Source organism: Paramormyrops kingsleyae, chromosome 21 (genome assembly GCF_048594095.1).
Source record: "Paramormyrops kingsleyae isolate MSU_618 chromosome 21, PKINGS_0.4, whole genome shotgun sequence".
NCBI lineage: Eukaryota > Metazoa > Chordata > Actinopteri > Osteoglossiformes > Mormyridae > Paramormyrops > Paramormyrops kingsleyae.
Window position 1 is genome coordinate 11060770 of NC_132817.1, and position 26838 is coordinate 11087607.

General features: G+C 46.6%; 1 protein-coding gene across 3 annotated transcripts in view; it reads right to left on the reverse strand.

Annotated features, from left to right (window-relative positions):
• The window catches only part of LOC111847502 (microtubule-associated serine/threonine-protein kinase 2-like), a 39981-nt gene extending 14459 nt beyond the window's left edge, over window positions 1-25522 (reverse strand). For 2 of the 3 annotated variants that reach the window (XM_023818721.2, XM_023818718.2), the window contains exons 1-9: window positions 23852-25522; window positions 13332-13363; window positions 10447-10541; window positions 7227-7302; window positions 6569-6589; window positions 6011-6089; window positions 5392-5546; window positions 2266-2341; window positions 1361-1570 (exon numbers count right to left, since the gene is read on the reverse strand). In XM_023818721.2, coding sequence (XP_023674489.2) covers window positions 1361-1570; window positions 2266-2341; window positions 5392-5546; window positions 6011-6089; window positions 6569-6589; window positions 7227-7302; window positions 10447-10541; window positions 13332-13363; window positions 23852-23890 — 783 coding nt within the window. In that variant the 5' untranslated portion in view covers window positions 23891-25522. The remainder of the gene's footprint in view (window positions 1-1360; window positions 1571-2265; window positions 2342-5391; window positions 5547-6010; window positions 6090-6568; window positions 6590-7226; window positions 7303-10446; window positions 10542-13331; window positions 13364-23851) is intronic. The other variant, XM_023818720.2, reaches the window with a different exon arrangement.
• Between the last annotated feature and the right edge of the window lie 1316 nt (window positions 25523-26838).

Consider the following 26838-nt stretch of genomic DNA (forward strand, 5'->3'; position numbering starts at 1 on the left):
GGTTCACTCCCACTTTCCACACTACGGCCAGTCGCCGTTTTGGTCTCCAACTGACAGTTTGTACTCCAGCTAATGTTTGATGGCCTGGGCCCCACAAAGGGTCAGGATTGATTAAATAATCCCCCCTTCGTGACCCCGCCCACACACAAACATCCCGCCCAATCAGCCATCTCGGTGTGAGAGCCCCTCCCTCCATACAGTATGATTCACCTTTCAGTCATATACAGTGAGCCGGGCGAGAAATAACACCCCCCCCCCCCCAACAATAAGACAATGGATATAGCACTGAAGGAGTGATGTGACGGATGAGTGACTAATGATGTCAGCCATCTCAGGCATGCGTGCCATCTGCGATGACATTACTTCCCATCTAAATCCATCCAAGAAACATGACAATAAAGCCCAGCTGCGAGGGGGGGTGACTATCAGAGAGCGGCATGTTTCTAACAGAACTCATGCGATTCATCTTGATCCATAAAGAACAGAAGGAATGATTAGTTCACTGGCTTCATATCTTTTGGTCTCTTCTCAAGCTGGAACTATGAATCCATCTTCTAACTACATATCCTGGTCACGGTCATGGATGGGGGGAGGCTTGGAGCCTATCCTAGGCAGCATAGAGCACAAGGCTGGGGGGGGACAGCCTGGACAGGATGTCAGTCATGCCAGAACCATTAAAGGAAAACAAATCCGATCCACACAGAACCCACCAAATAAACATTATTTTATACAACTAGCTAATTGTTACCTGCAACCCCAAAAATCTCAGAATCGAAAATCAATTGATGTACATGTGAAATTTTTTGGGAATAATACTACAGAAAGAAATTATAGTACCTATTTTCCTTGTGCCCCAGAAGAGATCAATTAAAAATCAACCACTGGAATCTGTAGGTAAATGTTTTTGCTGTGGGTTGCATGGTGTAGTGCAGTGGTTATCACTGTTGCCTCACACCCCTGGGACCAGGGTTTGAGGTTCTGCCTGGGCTCCATGTGTGTGGAGTTTGCATGTTCTCCGCATGGCGTTTCCTCTGGGTACTCCAGTTCCCCCGCAGTCCAGAAACATGCCGAAGTTAATGGGAATCACCACATTGCCTGTAGGTGTGAGTGTGCCCTGTGATGGGTTGGTGCCCCATCCTGGGTTGTTCCCTGCCTTGTGCCCATAGGCCCTTGACCCTGATTAGGACAAGTGGTTATAGAAAATGGAGAGATGCTTCTGCTTACTATAAAATTGTCCTGTGACCATATTACTCGTCCAAAAAAATCCACAAGTCTATACAAACTATTAATTTATGAATTAAAATCAATGTCATGCGTCTCCTCCCAGCCCAAACTTCAGCGTGTGACCCTGCTGACTCACATCCTGCAGCAGCTTCTCCAGGTTGTCCTGCAGCTCGTGGAAGTAGCGAGAGGTGATGAGGCCCTGCTGGGATTTTTGCAGGCAGTCCCGGGACAGCTTGACCAGCTGCTGCTGGATGAAGCTGAGCACTCCGTCCGCTAGGGGAATCACCTTCTCCGGAGATAAGGAGCCTAGATAGTCGGCCAGACGCTCCTCCATTTGGGCCGTCGCCTGCAAAAGGTAGAGAGCAAGTGCGGGTTGGGAATCGGCTTGGAAAAGGGCTGTCCAGCAAACCGGGGATCAAGGGAGTGCCACCAGTACCAGGAACTCTTACTTATTCACAGCTTATTTGTTGGTATCCATGCAGATACAGTACTGGTCAAATGTTTGGACACACCAAGCCGTCTACAAAGGAAAGTGATTGTGTTGCATCAAATGATCTGGCCACCTGACTGAAACACAGTATGGTTTTGGATCAGCTTAACCGGACCTTGAAGGAGAGGTGGCCAGTGAGTGCTCAGCATATGTGGGACCTCCTTCAGGACAGCTGGAAGAGCATCCCAGGAGGCCACCGCATGAAACTGGCGTAGAGGAGACAGCAGAGTCAGCCAGTCCGTGAAGCATTTGGGGTTAAGGGCCTTGCTCAAGGGTCCAATGGTGGGACCAGTCTGGTGATCCAGGAATCTGAACTGGCAACCCACAGAGTTGCCCGGCCCCCCCCCCCCCCTAACAAATACATTTTTTTGTTCAATACTGTTTTGGTCATTGCGTTAGTCCATATGTGTTTATAATTCTTCTGAAATGCAGAGAATTGTACATATAAACCTTTCTATGGAATATTGACTGATGATTTATGTCAGCCCTCTTTCATTATAAGTTGAACATTTCTTGCATTAACACACTCTGGTCATTCACACTAGGCTCACCTTTGGGAACCGTTCCTTGTAGACGTGATTCATCATGATGATCTCGTGGTCAAATGGAACCGGAGAGCGTCCAGGGCTGCAACAGGATCAGACGCGGAACTCAACAGTCAACTCAGATGTGCAGGGCGTTTGATCAAGGCTGCGCCCATGAAAGCAGGACCTGAGGATGCAGTCACTGTAAAGAGGATGGGCTTCAGCCCGGATCTCCCAGGGCTTCTGAGCACCTTGTCATTTCCCCGTTTTCCCGTTTGATTTGACACATCAAAGAGGAGAAGGGGAAAGCCAGGGCCTTAAAGAATGATGAAATTCCAAGTCAGCTTCCATCATAAATAACAGGCTTCCTGTGGTTGATCTTAGCCTGATCTAAGGTGCATGTCAGAGCTTCTCGTGATCAGGGGGAGGGAGGAGCAGCAGCTTCAGGCTTTCAAGTCATTTAAGAGAAAACATAGGCAAGCCTGGGCTTTGTGGAAGGAAATTTAAATTTGGGGAGAAGGGAGTGGTTGAGAGAAGCAGCAAGTCAGCATCGTAGAGCAGTGAGAACAGGAAATGAGCATGTCGTCTCAAGGGAAGGCACTCGACCGCCATGTGAGGTCATGTATAAGTCATTTTGAGCATCGTGAGGAACTGGTCACTAGGGCAACCGCACAGCATCGTCATGGAGTACCGGCGCAGCCAGCGCCAGCGTGTCAGCTTCCCAACCAATACACCTCCCCATTGGCCCAGCAGGCACATCACATGAGGACCAACAGGGGCCTCCCCATTGGCCCATAACACAACCAATCATCTTTCTAACAGGACACATCACATGAGGAATAACAGGGGCCTCACACTGGCATTTTCTGGAACTTTTTCAAAGCATCATAAAACAAATGGCAAAGGTCAAACATGACACTGACTGATTACTGCTTTGACTTTGGTGTTGACGGCAGATCTTAAGAAGACAGAAGACACTGGAATTTCATTTAAGGATTTTCTCGTGCTCATGTCAGATCTTGATGAAAAGCATTGGGGGTATTACTGTCATCATTTTGTATTTCAACAAGCTTCTTCACACAAAACCTTTAAGCAAAAGACAAGTAAGGGCTGTATCTTTGCACAGGAAGTGACATCACTTCTTTCTGCTTGAACTGAGTATGATTTTGCACCTACTGGGTGCAAACTAATAAAGTAAACTTGCATAACCTCACACAACAAGTTTGTTGTTAATAGCAGTCTCCAATCTGGGTACTAAAAAGACAACAGCCATTCGATTTTGTCTTTCTTCACCTTCCTGATTTAAGCTAAGGAGTCCAAAGAGCAAAAAATAAAACAATGAAAAAATTTTAAAAAGTCAAGCGATTCTGGAGATACTTAATCAAAACCTGCCCTGTGAGTGACCATGTGTGCCTTAGTGAGAAATGTTGCCCTACTGTAGTGTCAACAAAGGGTCTAATAGAACATAAGAACATAAGAAATTTATAAACGAGAGGAGGCCATTCGGCCCATCAAGCTCAATTTGGCAGATTTTAACTAATAGAGTTGTTAAAATCTTTTCTAGCTCTGACTTAAAGGAACCCAGGGTTTTAGCTTGCGCTACACTAACAGAGAGACTATTCCATACTCTAACTACACGCTGTGTAAAGACGTGCATTCTGAAATTCATTTTTAAATGTTCTCCTGCTAATTTCCACTTATGGCCACGAGTTCTAGAACATGCTAGAGAAGCCTGAAAGGGTGGATTGTGGAGGTGAAGAAAATGACTCCCCAGCCTAGTTACTCTCAACACCATCAGACTAGTAATAACCAATTTGCCACAAAGATCAGAAAAGACCATGGACCAGGAACGGGAAGGGAAATTGGGAGGGGGCAAATATTTGCAGGGAAATATGATGCGCTTAAGGCATTGAACAGATATGCCTCCTGGAGAGAGATGCATCTCTCATCCTGCACCTCTACCATCTTTGCAAAGAAAGACATCTCTCAGGAACGAGGACAACTAGGATTCGGAGTGTAAGCCCTTGGGTGCAACATCATCAAAGCTGTCGATTGAGCTGGGATCTCCCGCCCACTGACGGCGCTTCAAGTCCCTAGGTGTCAACTTCTGATGACATGTAAGTTTATTGCCTTGAAATCAGGCCTGACTATTCTCCATGCACCACAGGGGTGATATGGCGGCTATAAAGAAACCATTGTTAATGGCTCATACAGGTTTTGTTTCCCTTTCAGAATGGTTTGCTCCACGGAATAAGTTCAGATTTCCTGAAGACTCAACATATTTCTTATTTAATGATTAGCAGTTTAATTTAAGACACCAGACTATGGAATTTCTGCTGCCACCATCCAAAAGTTAACAGGAGCCAGGGCTTTTGCAAACATCTACCAGAATCTCTTCCCTGGGGATAAAGAAGAGATTTGAGAGTGGGGAAGATAAGGGTGTGTTCTCATGAATCTCCAGTCAAGTCAGAGACCACACACAGTGCACATGACACGAGAGGAGGGCAGACACACAGTATATACATGAACTGGGTGAATGGAACGATGTATGTGGACTATTTATAAATAACAATACTAAATATAAACTGTATGTATGTATGTAAAATAATTTAGCAGCAGGTAATATAGCTCCAGATAACAGAAAGTGCAAACAATCTTGAACTATAAATTGAATAGCAAATTTCCAAAAGTCAGTCCATTTTTTGTTGTTTTTGAGATAGATGACCTAAAGTCAGGCCTCCTCATCATATATTACAGTACCAGGAACCAAAACCATCCACAGAAATGTTCTTGAAAACGTATTCTGTGGACTCTGTGAGTTTTGGAAATTTGCTATTCAATTGTGCATCGCCTGTAGATTTGATATGAAGAGCAGAACACTGACAGAAAGGGCAAAGAGATGGAGGGGGAGGATTTCTGTCAGGCAGCAGCAGGGTCGTGCATCTGATTTTTGTTTTAATCCCTCTGGCGTGTCAGTCCTTTGAGCTGGAGAAAAAAGATCACCCACGACTCGATGAAAGGCCGTCAAAACCCGAAGCCCGCTCCCAGAGTGTGACCTTTAAATCCCTGTCAGAGCCAAAGAAGGTTGAGTCGTGTGAGTGATATTGCATAGAGTGGAGCGGAGACGAGGGTGGGGCGGGGATCGGCACGGACCTGAGGCTGCGTGAGCGGGGCCGGGGGGGGGGGGAACACTGGCCCTCTTCGTCCGCGATGCCCTCAGAGCTGAAGTGCTTGGTGAGGAAGTGCAGCTCGTCCGCCGTAGGCTGGAAGGGCAGCTGGTGCAGCCGCTCCTGGGAGGAGCATGACGACTGGGAGAGGCAGATGGGCGGGGTTAAAAGCCAAGGGGGCGGGCTCTCCACACACTGACTCTCCTTATGTATCACCTGCCTAGACGAACTCCATGCAGAGGTGACACTTTTACATCTTCGTGACCAGATTTATTGCCATCAGTGTATTTTTTTTTTTTTCAAAGCAAATTTAAACTGAGCAGAAAAGTTCAGATCTTCAGGTTTTTATTGATTTGAAGTAATAAATAAATAAAAGTGGAGGGAAACGATACAACTTTTTAGAGGAAGGTAGTGATCAAGACAGCGACCAATATCTTGATGCTGAAGAACAATAATATCATTTTTGATTTCATAGATAAAAATGCGATGCTCTGATGATGATACTCTGATGTCCTGCATTGGTACACCTCCCATTAATTCACTCAGAGCTGCAGTAAAGGAGCAGCCAAGTGGCAGGAACCGCCATGCTGTTAGACATTACTCACCGACACCGTCGAACTGGGCGTGTTGCTTCCATAACCCGACGAGGGAAGAGAGGCCAGGGACCAGCGGCGGCTATCGGTTCTGTCATGCGGGGTGGGGGGAGCACATAAGAGGACCTGAGCTACCCCCCAGTATGATAGAAAATACTACACAGGCAGACGTTACATAATAAGCTACCACCACTGGCTTTTGGGTTTGAAATCTGGTGGGAATCCTGGATTCCTTTACACACACAGATACTCCTAACCTACTCCATGGGAAAGTCCCCATAGTTACATCATATACACTGAGGCAACAACACTACCTACTGAGCACTATCCGCTTATGACAAAATCACCTGATTGGACATTTAGCACTTCAGACAAGCAGCAAAGAGCTCCAAACCGAATTGTGTTCCATCCACAGCATCAAAAAGGCAGATAGGGCCACTTTAATGGGCTGAGCCGAGGGTGACGGGGGCGCAGAGGAGTCGGCCGTAACAGGGCAGTGTGGACGTAGGCCCCTCCCCCCAGGATGCGGGCAACTCAAAGAGGTAAAAATGGGAGGGGGTGATGGATTACCTTTCAGCCTGGTGTCCGTGACTGCGTGGAGAGAAGAATAGCATTACTGCCTGGGCAAACCCACCCCCCCCCTGCCCCCTGCCACATACACACACACATCAGACTCTACCTGTGGAGACAATCAAAACAATCTATTCATCCATCTTCTAACACCTTCTCTCACTTATAGAAAGTAACATTTTCTTAATCACACAATCACACCAGCGCCTTATAGCCAGGACAGGCACGCTGACACCCTCTAGAGGGCGCCCTTGATTCAAAGTCTTCAAAGTGTCCTCTCTCCTAGATACTGGGATCAGTAACAAAGCCTTTCTCATAAAACAAAGAAACCCCCAGATACACTAAGGTGTTATTATCTTCAGTGGTATTTTTCTCCACTGGATTCAAATGCAAGCAGTAATGGACAGTGAATCTCGTTGTACTTGACAATAAAAGCTATCATCCATCATTCCATCTATCCATTTAATGACAAATTAATAATATTCAGTTTGTTTTTTTTCAGAGGCCAAAAGCTATGAGATCATGTTAATGTTTATATAAGACAGTATTGTAATATTTTGCTTGCTTGAAGTCTGCAGATCTAACAATCAGTGGTTGAGTGCAGTACAGTAGAATTTCCTTGAGACCCTAGCTGGTGCAAGCTTCTTCTTCAGCCTACCTGCGTGCTTGGATGAAGGAGAAATGGACCGCAGTATTAGGGGAGAAGTTTCGTGGGCTGTCCAGGGGGCTGCTCCCTGAGACGGGGGGACATGGGGGAATGGAGGGATGGAAAAAAGGATGAGTACAAATGTACTGTATATTATAGAACCAGCACTGACTGAATCAGCAGTGATGTGTTGTTAGCTAATCTAAAGCTCTTCCTGGTCACATGACCAAAAAACTATCAAGAATCATATTCTGCTTCCCTCCAGCAGTACAAAAACATGCATTAGAGAATATGTCTGTGAGTGGACATCCTATGATGGACTGACTGGCCGTATCAAAATGAAATAAACTCGGTTCTTTAAAACTAACAAAATAAACCTTTGAAGCTGCTCAGGATGACTGACTGTGAATGAAGGTGAAAACAGCTCAAGGTGCACAGGAACCCCCGCCAGGATCAGACTGGGGCCTATGCTTATTAATTATGCATGCGCCCTAGGTTCTTATGGGACGTTACATATTAATGACCACATAATTGTCCCTGGAGAATAAAGGCACCTGAATGAAGATAGAGAAACGAGGAGCTGTCAGGATGAATGGCACCCTGGAAACGGGGAGGCCGCTGCCATATGCCTGGCAGTACATTTCGGTCCGTGCTCAAGACTGACATCATTAGCTGATATTTTCTCCAAGGGGGCATGGGATCTGAACCTCACTCGACCCAAAGATCTTGCCCCGACTTCTCATCCTACGTGTCTGGGGAAAAGTCAGCAGGCTTGGACCAAAGTCTCGACTCTTCTGTCCCTTTCAATTACATCCAGGCCTTGTCCTCTGCATATTTTATCCATACGCAGCATCAGCAATTTCCACCAGCCTAACTGGACTTTTAAGATGATAATTGGACCCTTAAGAGTTCTCCCCCTTGATCCCCCCAAACCCCTGCTGGGGCAGAATATAGCCCCCTCCCCCCCCACCACCACCACCACCACCAATCAGAGCTCAAAGTAGTTGATGGTTTAATTGGCAGTAGGGAATGGCTTATTTTTATGCAGCTGATATAGAGTGAGTGGGACTCCATCAGAAAGCCTGTCAGCTGAGACGGGAGATGGGGGCCATGCCTCTGAAAACAAGGGCAATCTCGGCATCCCCCCCCCTCTCTGCTCAGACAGTACAGGGTTACAGTCAATACAACATCCATCCATCCACCCAGATCCAGCAGAGCCCTGCAGTAAGTCGCTGTGGAGGAGCTTGCAGACTTGGCACTCTAGCCCTGCTGGTGGTTTGGCAGTAACTAGGCGGGGGGAAACCATTTCTAATGAAAAAGGACTAATGCACCCCCTTGTTATTTTAATTAAACCTCACCTACTAGGCTCAAGCAGCCAATAATAACCAGCAGGGTCTTGGTGTACCTAGAGCAGCATCCCATACTTAGGGGCATTTAACAGGTTCTGGTTCCAGTAAATTGTGCCGGAAGGTAAGAGCCATTGCATCTCTGACGGCTGGACTGACTGGCGGGTCTGAGGGGAATGCGCTCGCTCGCGTTAACAATGCTGTCCATCTCCTTTTGAGGAGTACTGAAAAAAGACGTCAATTCTGGCTCACGGTGAGCCCACAACCTAGCCTTGGTCACGTGAGAAGATGGACGCAGGGAGGGATAATCTGTATGCAATTAAAATGCAGTATTTGGTTGTTTTCTGGCTGATCCAGAGGGAGCTGGTGGCCCCTGATCCTTTGAGGTGCCATGCCGCTCTCCTGTAAATTGGGGGGCTGGTCTTTCTGAAAAGTGGGTGTGGCATGTAGGTGTGGCCTTGCCCAACTGCTGCAAGTCTTTGACCAGAAGCGCCAGCGTAGCAACACATCACAATTTGTGAAATGCTCCTTGAGTGTTTGGAGGCTTCCAGCCAGTGTTTCTATTCTCATTAGCAAGGAGCTGCTCCGGTGGGGGGAGTGGGGGTGGGGGGGCAGCTTAAGCAAATGCCCCCCCAAGGCAAAATGAACTATATCTGTGATGCCAATTACGAAGCACAAAATGGAGTCTGTTCAGGCGCCCTGAGAAACTGAAAGCCCAGTGCATTTATCTGGCCCTCCTGAAGGACTTAGAAGCTTCCGGAAGCCTGGGGTGAAAAACAGCACCTGGCATTTCCAGCTCAGGTGGAACACACTCGACCTTCATTAGCAGCTATAAATTTGCATTTTAAGCAGAATGGGGGCTCCGAACAAACGCCTTTGTGAGGGGGCACATCGTGACCCTACCTCACATTGAGTGTTGTGTTTGCTCCATGTTCAGGCTCAAGGGCGTGGAGGCGGGAATTTCATGTGTAACAAGCTGCAGCTTTTATGCACACGCATCTCTGTTTACCACCCCCACCAAACATAATGCATCTGCCCCACTGAGACAAACAGCGCCAACACACTGCACCTTTGAGGGAGATTAAAGGATGGTCACATGATCCCAGCTGAGAACACCTGGGTATTTCACACCGGGGATGGTGACGGAGCAGGGGGAAAAAAACACAAGGTTTGGGTGGATTTTGGACTGATGTCTGCAGTGGGTTTCACTGGAAACGAGCCGTTTGAGCTGGGAAATAAGGAGAAAACCTCTCAAGATGGCCGACGTCCTTATCATTCGCTGTTCTCCTGCGGCGCAAAACCTAGTAGGTGGGCTTAGTTGAAATGTTCAGGACAGACAGTTCATTAGGGGCAGAGAGTGGGAATAAATGCTACCGATATATGATTTTTAGAGGAATAGTCTGATTGGGACGTTCCACAGGGGTCTATTGGGCGGGGTGCAGCACCATAGGCACACAGTTGGGAGAGCTGGTTTTATTATCTGAAGAGGTTGAATGGTCAACCATGCGGGCATGTTTACAGCTGCACCTGGCTGGCGCTGGGAGGCTGGGACATGTCCCCCCCCCCCCCCACTGATTTCAGTCACACAGCTGACCAATGAGCGAGACACCACCCACTGCTTTATCCATCTACAGACTGTCATTTGTGAGAGCAGCTCCAAGATGATTCTCCATTAAAGCTAACAAACATAATTACTCAATAAGGACCATGGGGGTGAGGCTATCTTTTAGCTTAATAGAGCCATGCTTCTTGCCTGTAAGGAAATTAGCCCTTGACTTTGACATCTGGGATGGAACCTTACAGGACCTCACAAAATCCCTGAGCATCATCTCGACGTTTCAGCATGATCTGGCCAAGATGGACAGTCTTCCTATAGAAATGCTTACCTGGCGGGGGGCCGTGTGAGGGGGAGTGGGGTCTGGGCAGGGTGGGTGAGGTGCTGGAGGTCACGATCAGGCTCTTCCTGTTGCTGGTCCGGCAGCTGAGGAGAAGGATGCCTGGTCAGTGGGTCTCCAGTAACCAGGTGGGACAAAGATGTCATCCACGTTTCAGCCCGCTGGCACAGTGGCACCAGGACAGGAAACGGGACTGCATCATCCATAATTACCTTGCTCCTTTTAGTCCAAACTCAAAGTAAAGTCTACGTAAATTCGACTGTTACGCAGGTGTCACTGGATTCTCAAAAGACCCAGTTCTGATTCTGCTTCAGTGAACTTATTATATACTGAGGGGCAGATCGATGGGGTCAAATTAATAATTACGATCAAATCCCAGTAGTCTCACTCCAAGAAACTCAGTGCCCAGAAACACAGTGCCCAGAAACTCAGTGCCCAGAAACACAGTGCCCAGAAACTCAGTGCCCAGAAACACAGTGCCCAGAAACTCAGTGCCCAGAAACACAGTGCCCAGGATCTCGGTAGGTGCACATCCTTCCGATGAGGCCTGAACAGGCCCTGTTATACTCACATTCTATGGATAACATTACTGATCTGCCCGACCACATCTTTGGACGCTAAGCGTGAGCACAGGATGCCACATACGGCTTAAAGATCAGAAGAGGGCATCCATCTTAGTGAGAGGAGGCTCGTGGATGAAGAGCCAGGGGTCACGGTGTACGGAGCACGCCGAGATCCGGAAGCGAGTAAGCAAAGAGAACAGCCCAAAAGGTGTCAGACATGGTCCATGGCTGTTCAAGGGGTGTGTGTGTGCGTGTGTGTGTGCGTGTGTGTGCGTGTGCATGCTCTTTCCTTTCCACTCACATATGTACATGAGTCCCAAGAACACAGGGACACTATTTAGAGGCACAGACTGCTGGAAAAACAGAAGAGCTTCTCCAATTTTTACCTGGCCCTTAGAGCATTTTGTTATGGTGGCAGGGCATGGCACAAGGATGACCCACATTGTGGCTTCACAAAACAAGGGACTTTATTGAACTCAAAAGAAACCAGAAACAAAAGGGACCATGAGGGGTCTATCAAAGGTCGGTAGGTAGGACACAGGGAGCGAAACACAAAGCAATACTCACATATAAATTGAAGCTAAGACAGGAACAACCACAAAGAACAAGCAGGGAACAGCGTAAGGGCAAGAACTAAATATACATGATAATGGATATGAAACAAGGGACAGATGTAACCCACAGAAATTAAGCCAAATACTAAGAACTAAGAGTGACGAAACAAAAGGTGAGGGTAATTACCAACACTACAGATTCAAATACTGGGAACACTGGCAAAACTGAAAATAATAATACTAGACACAGCTCAGAGGCACCCGCTTCACCCATTTAGCCACGTGCAGGGAACAGGTGAACGCATTAGGAGCTAAAACCAAGGTGCACACAGAACAGGATGGCCAGCGACACCAGCTGGCCAAACAAGGGAATGACAGATAAAGGGACTGATCCTGACACATTTACTCTGTGTTGTGCCATCATGTCACTATGGCCCATGTTCTAATTCAGTTTCATTACAGGCTAATATCAAAAATGCAGGTCATGGATATTTACACATGCCCTACAAGCAACGGCTGATTGGTTGGGAGCAGGACCCTCCCTGTCTATTACCAGCTTTTCACTGTCCAAGGAGAGAAGACACACCTCAGTGCTGCTTCTCAGAGCTTTACAGTGTGAGACAGACCCATGTCATACAGTATAAATGTGACCATTAGCATTTAGAGCATGACCACATTCAATAATCCTGCTTGGTATCATCCAATCAGAACAGCATACAGAGGCAGTTACCTGAAGAACACTGCGCAATCAGCAAAACCGTTCCTATATTCATTCATAGTTACTGGGCAGGAAAGATGCAGCAGGCCATCAGTCACAAGGTAAACGAATAGCGTGCACACGAAAGGATAAAACTAGAGGCAATTGGTCCGTTCTCTCAGCCGAGGGAGGAGTCATAGGTCAGTCCCAGCTATCAGCTAATCAAGAACGGCGGCACTGCATGCACATGGGGCATGTTGCTGGGGAATGATGCCAGGGGAAGAGATGCGAAGGTGGAGCCTGTTACCATAGCAACAGTATCATACAGCTGGCTGGATTCTAGCACAGGCCGAGGACACAGCTAGGGAGGGAAGGGTGAAAGGTCAGGATTATCCAATGATAATCCCCAAGACTTGTCTTACTGCCCACCCATCGAACTGGTTTGCTCTCCTAGCCGGGGCACTGAGATGGCAGCAAATGAGTCAAAACTTAATACAGGCTTTAACAGGGCAGCTGCAGGAGAGACACCATCAGGCAGAACCATCACAACTGATGCCACATATAAGAGACCTGCCAGGAACAAGGAGGAATAGAGTAGTTAGGTGTCCTCACAAAGTTGGGGTGAATACTGATTCCTCAGCAGATCTCAGCCAAACAAACTCCAGCAGGAGTTACAATCCCAACGATGCTGCTTCAGTCCAAAATTCACAAAAAGCACAGAGTAACAGACTGTAAAGATGGGGTTAGGGTTAGGGTGGCCAGATAATCCTTGTCAGGGAGACACGCTGAACTAGTCAATTAGTTCATCTCATCTTGTGTTTTGACTGGTTTGTTTTCTTCACTGAAAGACTCATCCAGCTGTTTTACATTTGTTTTTAACATTTGTGACACATGCATGATTATTTAAGACTGAACAATCAGCACAAAGCAAGTATTCAGTGCTAAAATGAAATCCACTCTTTTTAATTGGAATGGGAGTATACAAACCCTTTCCTAGTTCATACTGCCCCCCCCCCCCCCCCCCCTGACATGGATCAGGTGGCCATCCGGTCTGATACTTACAAGCTGCCTCTCCTGGGAAGACTCAGCTCCTTCTGAAAGAGAGGAGAAACAGAGAACTATCAAAACACATACAGACCAGAATCATCACTATGCATCACTATATTCTAATCAAAAGAACCGCTCACATGCCACTAGATGCAATACAAATAAACCCTTCACAACATGCAATAGAGTTTTAAAAACGACCATCCATAATTTCTAAGACTCTTTTGGTATTTCGCTGTTGAATTATGACCTCAGTATAACATATCAGTAGCTGTACTGCTGATATAATATTCCCAAGGAAAACTCTTATTGCACTCTATGGTTGTCACTCAATATTACAACGTACATACAGAATCATTATCTAAGTCAATGCAATTATTAAACATCACCACTAGGTGGTGCCAGTTTGCTGCTGTCGGATATTCTTCAGTTCCAAGCACATCTGAAATCACCTGCTAGCTGCTCATTTGGATGGAAATAAAATGTGAACGTGCTACATCATGAAATCGTTCTGAGGAAGCCTGAGAGCACTGCTGGTCCAGTGAGGCCCCAGTGGTCAGCCTCAGAAGACACATGGCAATACTTCCCAAATCAGCTTCACACAGTAACTCAGCGTTTCCCAACCCAGTCCTCAGGAACTTTTTTTTGCTCCCTCCCAACTCCCTGCCGGACAGTCCACATTTTTGCTTCCTGATAAGGAACTAGGAGGGAGCAAAAACATGTGGGTCCCTGAGGATAGAATTTGGAAACATTGCTGTAATTGACACCCAGGCCCCCCCAACCACATTCTTGGTATCCATTCCCTATATATCCCCTGGTTGCCTTGCTGAGACATGCGCATAGTAGGCTATAACAAAAACACTAACTGCTGCGTAAGTTATTAAGGGTTTTGAAAACTACATCTGGGCCCTGTGCGATTGATCTACAAAACTGCATCTCCTTAATTTCATTCCGGAAGACTATAAGAGCAGCAGGCCATAAAACCACCTGGGTGGACAGGTAGCGATCCCACTGCAAAAGCTGGAAGCTAAAGAGGGTGGGAGGAGTAATGTGTCAACAACCACTGATTGGTCGAACCTCCTTGTCATTAGTTATCTGATTGGTTCTTGTTGGGTTAAAACACAAGAGATGGTTTTGTTGGTGGTACAGATACAAGAAGATGGTCCATCCAGTGCTGTGGACGAGCAGGAGGGGGGGTGAAAGGCCGCTCACTGGAGTTTAAAAGGGTGCGCCTGCTGGGAGCCGCGGTTTTAAACTGGCAAGTGGCAGGACGTCAGCAGGACGCACCAGTCAGCAAATATCCAGAACCACCGAAGCAGATCCATTTCTCCCCACAGAAAGATAAGCCATTTTTATTCCATAGGATGGTATTTGTGGATCAGTAATTAGCTCCCATGGATGACCTCTGACCATGCAGAGACTCAGTATTTTTTCAGTTCCTGTTTTGCTATCAATAAAAGGTATGTTCTTCAAATGTACTGATTCCTCATTCTACACTGTGAGAAAATGTTCTGTGTCTGAAATCAAACAGTCATTGTCCTTTATAATTCTGTCCATCCATCTGCCAACAACTTATCCAGTGTCACTGTGAGCTTAGGGCCTGTCTCTGGCAGGACAGGACAGCAGCCTGGGCTATTTAAACCACCTATTTTATGTCATTGTGTCCTTGTTAAACTGCCCTGTGTACCTTTAATTGCCCCTCGGGGACAAATAAAGTTATTTTGAATTTGAATTTATCTTGCAGGTTTTCCAATTCCCTCTGCAACGCTGCAGTTCCTTAACTGGATTCCAGTAGATAAGAGCAGCAAGCCTTAATACCAACTGGATGGGCAGGTAGCGATCACACTGCTAAAGCTGGAAGCAAAAGAGGGTGGGAGGAGTAACATGCTATTAGTTACCTGATTGTTTACAGCAGGGTTCCGCAGTTCAGTTCCTGGAGGGTCAGTCTGTCCTGCTCAAACACATTCAGTTCACCAGCTAATTGCCAGGTTTAATAGGTGCGTTTGAGCAGGGAAATCTGAAAACTGCATTGGATTCTGGCCCTCCAGGACCAGAATTGGGGAACCCTGGGTTGCAGTATCCTCTGCATCCTGGTCCCTCTAATGGCCGAAGGGGGCACATTAGGGTGAAGTCATTCTCAGGTTGGGGTGCCAGCCCATCGAAGTGCTCACTCACACACCGTTCATACCTATGGGCAATTTAGTAATTCCAATTAATCTCAGCATGTTTTTGGACAGTGAAACTGGGGAAACTGGGGAAACTGGAGTACCAGGAGGAAACCCCACAACAACACAGGGCAAACATGCAAACTCCACACGCACAGAGCCATGGCAAGGACACAAACACTGAACCCAGAGGCGTGTGAGGCAGCAGCGCTAACCCCATCTTCTAACCCTTAGCATTAAAATAGGCATCCCTGATGTAATTAGTCTGAGGCTGTGTGCACAAAGAGCAGTAACACCAGCTTGCCAGTAGGGGGCATGACAAGGCAATTTTACTACTCACAGCACCTGACAAATCTGCCTGACTGAAAACTACAGATGACCCGTCTTAATTCTGACCGCCACAAAGCAACACGCCACCAAAATAAAATATCCAGGTTAGCCAGGAATGACAGGTGACCTGACAAGCTATGCTGACGGCACCCACATTCATGCATTATTCCATGACACACATGCACGAATTTATCACTTTCCAGCGATAGATTTCAGACGCATTCATTTCTTGAATTAATCGTCTGTGTCATCACCAGTGATTTACGTATAATTACATGCTGGATCCCAGACCCAACAAAAATCTGAACTTTAATACTTTTTAAATTGCCATGACAAATTTTTACATTTATCCAGCATTAGCCTCGCACACCAAGGACGGTGACATAATTAAAATAAAGGCCATCTTTGCATTTCTTTCCAGTCAGTTGCCCCTAAACCCCGTTTCCAATAATGTGAAAATGAAACTGTGATTCTAAGCAGCCTGGCTGGCGACTGCGCTGTGGGTTCAAGCCTGGGGTCAACCAATTAACTCCCGTGCAGTGTATGGCTCAGTGAGTTAGGACTTTGTATCCCTGATCTGAGGGTTGCCAGTTCAAATCCCCTGGTCAGCAGACTGAGGCCATTGTTGGACCCTTGAGCAAAGGCCCTCGACCCCTAGCTGCTACAGGCTCAGGAAGACCCAGATTTCAACTGCATTCTTTAGATAAAAACATCTGCTAAAAAATATTTAAACAAATTTAACCCCCCCCCCCCAGACCCCAATATGCATTGTGATTTGTTTCAAGCCACTGACATACTGTTCTCATTACCAGAAAACACAGCAAACACACGAAAGCGAAGGAATGATGAGCGAAGGCAGGGCGGCTGCTCGCTTCTCTGGGGGGGGAGGGGGGGGGCATCCTGCCATTCAGAGGTGCTGCAAGGAGGTTCTGAAACCCCGGGCTGGGGACACACCCCGCCGACTTTACCAGAGCACAAACAACCTCTTATATCTCACATCAGTGTGCAGCCCCCAGTGCGATTGTTAGCAGAGGACTGTATCTGTCTCCACACACACATGTCTATGCAAACAAAGAAATTATTGTATATTTTTTGTCTCACATCTGGGGCCGGGCGTGGCTCCGTGGGCTGAGAACCTGTGATTAAAAGGATTGCCGGTTCAATCCCTGGCCTTGGCATGTCTGCTGGTCGTTGAGCAAGGCCCTTAACCCCCAGCTCCCTGGGTGCTGCTATGGGTGGCTGCCCTTCACAGCCAGCCTGCTCTCACCCACAGAAGAGAGCAAGTTGAGGGAGGCATAAAGAGAATTTCCCCATGGGGATCAATAAAGTATCAACTACTACATAAACCTATATGAGCCCTGGCTGTGAATCTGAATCACGTGCGCAGCCCAGTGTGCGTGTCTGCAAACCATGAAGTGAACACCCTCCTTTTGCAGCATGCAGATAAGCAGGGAGGTTAATTCGGGGCATTCCAACCCCAATTTATTGTTAATGTTGGTTAGTGATCCAGGAAGTTCGCTAGAGATCGTCGCCATGATCTCGCGTAGAAAGAACAGGCAAACTCTAAACACACAGTGATGAGATTTATTCCCCAATCCTGGAGCTCTGAGGCAAAAGCACTACCATATTTTATAATATAATAATATAGTTCTTTATTATAGTGAAATATAATTCTTTATATTGCATACAGTTTCTATGCATACTGGACTTGGCCTAGTGCAGTCAGCAGTGTTATCTAATACCATTAAATACCATAGGAGTTCCACTGCAATTTGTCCAGTGCAGGGTCACAGAGATACTCCAGCCTGTTCCAAATGGTTTATAATGTTAAATACCATAACAGTTCCATATTTGTGTGCCCAGTGCAGAGTCAAGGGGGTGCAGGGACTTGTTCCGGACAGCACGGGGACTGGGCTGCTTTCAGTCCACTGCAAGTTAGAGCATGAGACTTCAGGTTGACTAACAGCATGTTTCTGGACTAACAAGGAGACCGACACAAACAAGGAGTTTATGCAGACTCACAGAAGTGAGGGGTGGGAATGAAATTCCCAGCCTTGGAGGCATGAGGGGACAGTGGCCTGTACACTGGGCCAGCATGCCATCCGAAGCCTGAATATCCTTAAGTACCCGAGTAAAAATGAGTGTTTGCTGAATCCTGAAAGCCCCCCCTGGAGCTGCTAAAATAATGGAGCATTGAAGGGGCAGCTTAAGGTCAGTGTTTTAATCATGCAAATTCAAACATTACATTACCCGGTGGGTCCTGGGCACAACCCACACCATGTGCTCCAGAAACTTCCATGGCCTACTTCACCAGGCCCAAACCCAGGACCAAAATAGCTGCTGAGTCCCAGATACCAGCCTGCTGCTAAACTGCAGACTACAGTTCTGAGAGGACCAAGGTCAAAGGTCAGAACCTGGAAGGAGGCAACACTCAGTTGAATGTGATTGGACGGCATCCTCACAAGCGCAGCCCTGCCAGCAGCCACAAGATGGCACTCAACCTGGCTCACTTTTAACGAGTGCAACCAGTTACCTGACTGTGTGAAAAGATTGCTCTTGTTAACAAATGGTATTCAAGGCCCTTGCATGGCTGAGCCATAAATCTCTAATTCCAGAGTGGGATTAATCACAGCATTCATACAGGGGGCAACTAGGACTGAGATTTCTCAAAGTTTCCCAGCTTTCTGGAGTAAGAGTCACAAGTGAAGAAATGCGCTGAATACACTACCCCGCCCCCCCATCGCAACTTCCCCTTATTCCCTCCTCTCCTTCCTGTCACTGCGATACTGTATCACCTTCCTCCTGCGGCTAAACTCTACCGGCTTGCTGTCATTCCCCCAAACCTCACCATTCCTGCTGAAAAAGCACTTTCTTCAAAACCTCTGCAAGCCCACAGAAAGATGATATCTGAAAAATGATAAGTGCCTGTTCACTCGGGCCTTGCCCTCTCAGTTGTTTAATCCACTGAGACTTTGTGGTGTCTAGGCAGCATTCTCGTGTGGCTTGCACCTCAAGTCAAATGACACCATCAGATAATCCAAGAAGAGGCTTTATCTTCCAGCTCCTGCCAGTTACCAGCTACAGTACATTATGGGAATATATCATATACAGCACGGAGAACATTCCCGTATGAACAAGGACATATACTGATAACTGCAAAAAAATTATTAAAATATATAATTACACAATTGTAATGTATTGCATATAAATACAAATCAATGTACAGTCAGCATTTCTGCATCAGGACATTCCCTGTCTTGGTTTTGATATATCGTGTGTAGTCATAAGAAATTTTTAATTTATTTTTTTTTGGGGGGGGGGGGGGGGTTGTTTTGCAAAAGCCGCAGATAACACACAACAGATTTAGTAAGTCATAGATGCATATAATATATGAATGGTGCTGGCTTGGAGGACGCCAAGCGTGTTTACAGTAGCCTCTCACATGATCTCTCGCACTGATCTCGCACTGATCTTTGTATCTCGCATTTCTATGGCCTTATATTTGGCTTCATTTCTGAGTGCGCAGCGGGACCTTTGCAAGCAACCCGTCTGCTCTGTGCACGCTCAACTCGGCCTAGACACTCTGCACAGACGCTATGTTCGCTCAATTTAAAATTGTACTGTGCATGGAAATGCAGAAATAGTTGGAGATATTGGGATGTTATATATTACGATGACAGGTTAGCTGCTGTCTGAAATGGTCCAATCCCTAAAAAAAACAGCATGATTTAATTGTAGTTAAAAAAAAAATCTCACCTGTGACATAGTGATTTTTCAGTATTTGACATCATATTTTGTAAAATAGGCAGTGCTTGACCAATAGGTAATCTATGACCAAAAATTTATATCACTGTATTTTTAAAGCCTTTATACAGTGTATCAATAAAATACGTTTACAAATTTTTTTGTGTGTGGTTTTATTAATTAGGCTATTATAAAAAATCGTTTACATTTAGCTTGATAGTAAAACTGACGTGTTTTATTGTAAAGTCCCTCTGCACGCAAAGGAATAAGGCACAGATATGATTCTCATACGTTTTACACGGTTTCTCCAGATCTCGGTGCAGGGTCTGAACTCCTAACCCCGTAATGTGGAAGGGTGGGACTGTATAGTAAATCATAACACATTACAGATAATATAAATTACACGAGGTTGAAAACAAAACCTGTTTTCCTGCCCTAAGATTACTACATAACTCTCTTCACTCCCTTCACATCTTACATGAATGTGTGCAGTCTAAACGCTCACGCGTGGAACTTTTTTATGGTTCTGAAAACAAGCTGATGATGGAATGTTTTTGGTGTGGATCTCTGCGGTGGCCTATTGCCCATTTGCATTGCATTATTTATCCAGTCAGCATTAAGGGACCAGCGTTAGCCCAGGGGGCACATACAGCTCAATTCAAAGCGTGGTCCTGTGCACTTTGTGCAGGACAGAAAGATCCCTACCCCACCCCTTTAAGTACTGGACTACTGGTGCAACTTGATCGGAACACTCGTGACTGCAGAAACCTTTAATCTGCAGAAAAGTAAAACTCTGGCAGATATAGGAAACCGATAACCACTCCATACATTCACCGAGGACATCAGCTATTACCTACGCATTATACATTGATTACACAACAGTTAGATCTGACCAAAAAATATGATTGGACAAGAGTATAACCGCACTGGACATTTGACATTAGCTGTATCACTTCGCTTTACATATTCCTCGGTTCCACCAACACAGTGCCGGTGCTGGGATGGTTCCTGCTCGGTGCCTGAGTACCTACCCGCGTTTCCACCTGTTTCAAAAATGAACATAGGCATAAGGTTCGTATGTATTCCGTTTTGTTGGATTTATTTTGATATGTTTCGGATTTTAAGTTTTTATAAGCTGCAGAACCGAAAAAAAGTTTTCAGAGTATGACTCGTTGCGCTGTCTCTACTGTCAGTATCCACTTTTGTCTCCTTAAAGGCTCCCCGCCTGTGTGTGTAAGTGAGTTTATCCTTCATTCCCGCTTGTTGTTTTACGGCTGTCCTTTTAAGGACTGCACAATAAAAGGGTCTGATAATAACTGAACTTCGCTGTCCGCCTCATGATCTCCTCACCACTTCAGCGTCACAATATTTTACTTATTAGACCTGCAGCACGGGTTTAATTTACAATCCAAAGTGATTCCGTTAATAAGCTGGCTAGTCGTTCCACCAGTCGTACCAGCGATATTAGACTAAACCAGGGCCATTCAAATCATGGTCCTCAAGGTCCGAGCACTGCTGGTTTTCCAGCCTTCCTTTACCTGTGAGCCAGGTGTGAAGCCTCTGGCCAATCAGAATCAGTCATTATTAAAGAAACTACTTGGGAGAACTGAAAACACGGCCCGGATTTGGAATCGAGGTCCAGATTTGAAGAACCCTGGACTAAACTATATCGGTTATGGACAGAATTTTCCGGATATGCGGAAGGTTTGGATGTGATAGCCTGTCGCACTTTCGCTGACGTTACGGGAACTATTTTTTTGTGGAGGCCCACAAATGTTTTAAAAAAATAAGCAAAATATGCTGTATCTTATTACTGTTACCGTATAAATGCTACTAGATGAACTGTTGTATAAAAGCAATAACATACAAGAAGGAGTGTGGTTGTACTGCAATATATCACGACTGATTTGGTCATAGGCACAAGTCTGCAGGCCGAGTACAACTGCAATCCTCGTATGTTATTGCTTAATTAGAAAACGGTTTATATAAAGTCTAGTTACTGTACACCAGGAAAAAAGAACAAGTTAACGGGTGTATGACTGATTAAACACCCCCCTTTTTCCTTCCATTAAATGCCAAACACTAAAAAAACAAACCAGAAAACCGCACTGGGTTGTGGGTACCGTGCCTCACCCGTAGCGCACCGCCTTGTGGCGAGCCGTGCCCCGTACCAGCTGAGCGAGCGACGGGCGCCCGAAGCTGTCCAGTCTGTGGACATTGTGTGTTGCGGGGCTGAATGCTAGCGCCTAGCGCCTTTTTAAGAACTCGTAATCCCTTAAACACAAAAGGAGATTATATGTTTTTTTCGTCCTGAAATTCCACAATCAGTTAAGCGCTTGCGTTTGCATTATTTTAAAGCCAAAACAGGCCTAGAGTGTGTTTGGGGGGGTTCCTTTATTACTACTTTATTGGAGTGTTAACTAGTGGTTTGTAGGTTTGTAAGATGTGTCAGAGTCTAACAGTGGTACACGACTATCTGCCCACAACCCTGCAGGTGTAACGACCAGCGCCTGCTCTCGGATCCCCTGTTTTTTACACTTACTGCATGTTTTATTTGTTTGCTTTTTTTTTAATACGAGACATTATGTGACTTGTATAGTCGTCTAATATTAAAAACAACATAAAGGCTTCACTGGCAGAATGAAGACAATCTCCAAATACACATTCTCCAGATCAATGAGGAAAACTTCTACAGACAAATCACACTGAAGGCAGTGTTCAGCAGTATTCTCAATTCATGACTGACAATGAAGCATGTCTCTGATCAGGAGGGAAATCAGCATGGAGGAACATGGGACTGTAGCAGGTAGGCGATCTTTATTTAGAAGAATGGGTTTGGTTACTGATAGACTGCATGCAAACAGGAAAAGTTCTGAATGCAGGGTAACACGGGTCCTCCCAGTGACTAATGCCCAAAAAACATATACAAATATATACACTTCACTGCGAGCAAGGGATGGATGGGATTAACTAATCACCACGCCATATTCCAGTCATCTCTCCCTCCAGAGACAGCTACCCCGCCCAAAAAAAACATGAAACTATAAATAATGACTTGTGAGTGAGAGAAAACATGCATAATGTTTCCTTGAAGGTCACACTTAGGGTCTGAGAGCTACCATCACGTATAGGATGAGGACAGATCAGCAGAGGGACCTGGTTAAACCTTCCAGACTTTCTTTGGGGTCTCGTCCATCCCAGACTGAATTTGATAGACTTTTAAATAGATGTTTATTGTTTGTTAATTCTGTGACTCTGTCAGGGGTAGTTTGGTGCTGCGTAGCGTGGGAGTCACATTTGGGTGGGTCAGGTCTCGGTTCAGTCAATCTACACTGTTAAGTGTCTTGCAGGAGCCATGCCAAGCTGGAGACTCAATAAATGGGCTCTTGCCATCTCCATCCCCCCCCCCCCCCCCACCCCAAACTACTGTGGTATTAGGTGGTAGGCTAACCGTTTCCGTTAGCATTTTCCAGAACCTTCAGAATCATCGAGTGGAGTGAACAGATCGCCTCCTCTGGACACGCATCCACCCGAAACGCTCTGAGCCTTACGCTTCGGGGCCTGCCTGCACGTTGCTGTGCACAGGATGTGCTCCTTCCAGGAGTGTCGGTCTGCACCTGCAGCTAGCAGAACAAGCAGCATATGCGAATGTGACCACCCCCCTCCCTGCACTGTGCGAGGTGCCCATTTCCACGACAGCACACCAGTCTGGGTGCGAGGGGGAGAGGTTGAGCCAACCCTCGTGGGTTCATGGTGGGTCTCACATCAGTAACCCGCTCTCTCTGAAAGAGCAGTACCGCTGGACCCGGGAGAAACTGGGCAGCCGGCCATTTGTCTCCCCAGCGATCGTCATGCCAACTCAGACCATTACAGGAAAAAAACAACCAGTACAGTTCCATTAAACAATGCCTGATCGGAACTATGGCCCTATTCAAGCTGTCTGTACTGGGCATCTCCATTCAAACTGTACTGTCTGTACTGGGGCTCCTCTATCCAAACAGAGACTGCCTGGGGCTCCTCAAGTAATTGTAAAAGTTAAATAAACAGTTAGAGCCAGAGGTCCCAAGTGGACCAAATGACCAGTTAGGGCACAAGTGTCCCAATCCACAGTCACAGGGAAATGATTCATACGGTTAAATGCTGATGATATGGAATATTTTACATAATAGCGAAGAGACAAACAAAATGTGTTTAATGACTTTTTATCGAGTCTAAACCGAGCTGTTGCTGTGCTGAAATGAGATGCTTCCATGAGGTGTGCGAGGTGGCCAACCCCCCCCCCCCCCCAGGGCTTACCTGGAATCCTCTGCGTCTCAGGATGCTGGAGTCGTCCATGTTGGCACGGATCCCAGTCCACTTCCTTAAGACGCGCGATTCCTGATCAGGGTGGGACTCCTGCTTCCTTAAGATTCCTGCTAAGGGTGGGGCAGTGTGACTCTTCAGGGACCGACATTCACGGATTATGAGGCCTCCACCTGCGACGGACGCGTCTGCACTTTCCGGTCCGAAGTTTAAGGTCCAAACTGGTACGACTCCTCTTGGGAGAGACTCAAAAGGGGGTCCCGTTACTTGAAATAAGGTCTGAGCTTGATTTACATAAAAATATTCTTATTGCATGAAGTCAAGTATTGCAACAACACGTGCAACATTCTTAACATCTACCTGGTGGTGACGATCCATCTCACGGCGGTCCTCGCCGCACCCCCCCAGTAATGGCTCTAGCTGCTTGTCCAGCTACCCCTGGGACAGATACAGCATTTTTTCCCTTCCCCTGCAGTGTGCGGGGTCCTGCTGCCCAATGTGAGCAGCACAGTGGGTGAGCAGTGTTCCAGGCAACAGGGGCTGGGGGTGTCCGTCCACCAGTGTCTCTCTGTCTCCCGGGTTCGGTGTGAGAGGGCAGGCTCAGTGACTCAGGAATGCAAAAGCTGATGTTCTCTCTCTCTCCCTCCCTCTCTCTGTGTCCCAGAGCTCGGTGGGCTGATCATTCCTCCTGTTCGTCCCCCCTGTACGTGACCTCGACGTCGCCCCCTGCTGACCATGCTCGGATGCTTTCCTGGGGCACATGCCTCCCGACTATCTTCTCATGTTCTTATCAGTCGGTTCCCCTGATGCCGCGGTTACTCTGGCTTTTAACTGCCTCCCCTTGTCAGAGCTTCTATTCTAAAGGCCAACCAGGAACTGACACAAACGGAAAACCTCCATATTAATTGTACACACAGATCTGACCATGCAAATAACAATAATAGTGCATAATTAAAGCTTAATTGCCCCTCTGTTTCGGTTTGTTGTTCTTAAAGGCCAAACAGGAGCTGACACAAATGATAAATCGGCTGCACCAAATTAACTATGCAAATAACAATACTTATAATTAGTTAATAATGTTAAATGTACATGCACAAAATTAACTACACAAATCGGAATAATGTCAGTAATTAAAATTATTTAAGCTGCTTATTCTGTTACGAACCCATCACTATGTGATAAATGTGCTTCCAAATCACGCTGGTGAGCCGGACGACCAGGGAGTTCCCGCCACCCTCAGCCAGGTCTCTCAGCACGTGGTTTTTCCTCAGAGCTCAGCAGACCAGTGGAAGCTGAGGGCCAGGGCTCGGCATCCAGGTCCCATCTGTTCTCAGAAATGGTCACGGCTGTCTGCATCCATAAGAAAGGCACAAAGGTGGATCATGGCATAAGAGGCGTTTCCAGAGCCTGTCAGGCACAGTCCAGCCCGCCGGTGAGGGGTGATGCCGCACGAGGGGGCAGCCGGCACGTGGGCAAGGGGCGCTGGCCTGGAAGAGGGCTCGGCAGGTTGCCGTGGCACCTGCTGTTTTCCGCCACCTCTGGTCTGCGACAGACCAAAAAAAGTCCCCCCTCCTGGGTTCCTTACACCCCCACACGCACATGCACTCCCCCCTTGCACCTAGAATCCTAGGACAGGTAGGGATGGCGTTTAGCCGGCTGCCGACGGGATGCGGCTTCCCTTCACAAAGCCTCCCCCGCTTAGCCTGCTTCAGTGCCCCCCTCCCTCTGCTAACAGGGCAGCTCCATCCCTCCCACCTCCTCTCTCTCCTGTCAGCTAGAGCTCCTAAGTCAGTAGCAGCCAGCTGACCAATCACACGCAGGCAAGCCAGGCATGGATTTACAGAAAATACATGGGAGCCTGTAAGCCCCGCCCCTGCCCAACCCCCAAGCAAACACATTTACCCCAGGCACATCCCATCTGGGGAACGAGAATTAAATATCTCCCCCCTCCCCCAGGCGCACATGCATTACTGCAGCAAAACGGGAGCGACCTGGGGGGGTGGGGCAGAAATAAATATGAATAAATAAATAAATTAGTAAATAATTAAATAAGCAGGACTGCCTGTAGCAAGGCCCTGACACTATCAGCAGTGATGGGCAGTCTGCTTGTTCCAGCGCCCCCTGCTGGATAAAATGAAGGAACAGCTCATGAGGCTTTGCATCCAGGAGGTGTACATCATACTTAACATGCTTCACCTCAATAATGGCGAGGCTCAGTTTTGCTATGGTCTTTAGCAACACTAAACAGAGCATATTTGCAAGTTTGAAAACCATGGAGGTCACATAACCCCACGACTAGCTCTGTCTGAAAACGCCCAGGCTGGCATGGGGGAATAACTGAGTACTGTGTAGTGAACCTGGGTGGGGCATGGGAGGCAGGGTGTGGGGGCGGGGCACTGGAAGTGGGGCTAGTGGCTGAGAAGGAGGGGCCTGGGGGAGGGAGGTGGGACCAGGGGTTGGGGGCAGGGTGTGGCAGGCGAGGCCAAGAGGCGGGGGGGGGGACAAAATGTTGTTCTACACACTACAGAGCTTTTTTTCCAATAAAATTATGTTCGGTAGTAGTGCTGAAATATAAAAACAACATTGTGTGTTTTTTTTTTTTTACTAAGTATGCTATCTAGTCTATAAACCTGAAGCCTCAGTAACTGAGAACTGGGACAGAAACCATGGATAGCTTTTGTTCCAAAGGAAAATCTCAGCTTTTAATGCCATGCAGAGGATCTAAATAAAGAACAAATGTTGTGTGAATCTGATGTGGAGAATAGTCTCTAAAAGGAGGATTAGTGTCATAAAATTATTTAATAATGTATTATTATTATTATTATTATTATTTTTATTATTATTATTATTATTATTATTATTATTATTATTATTATTATTATGGCTGTGAGTTCAAATCTACCTGTTGTGAGGCACTTCTTGTACTTCCTGAGCCAAAACAAAAGAAACCCAACCATCTTGATAAATGACACCTATGGTGG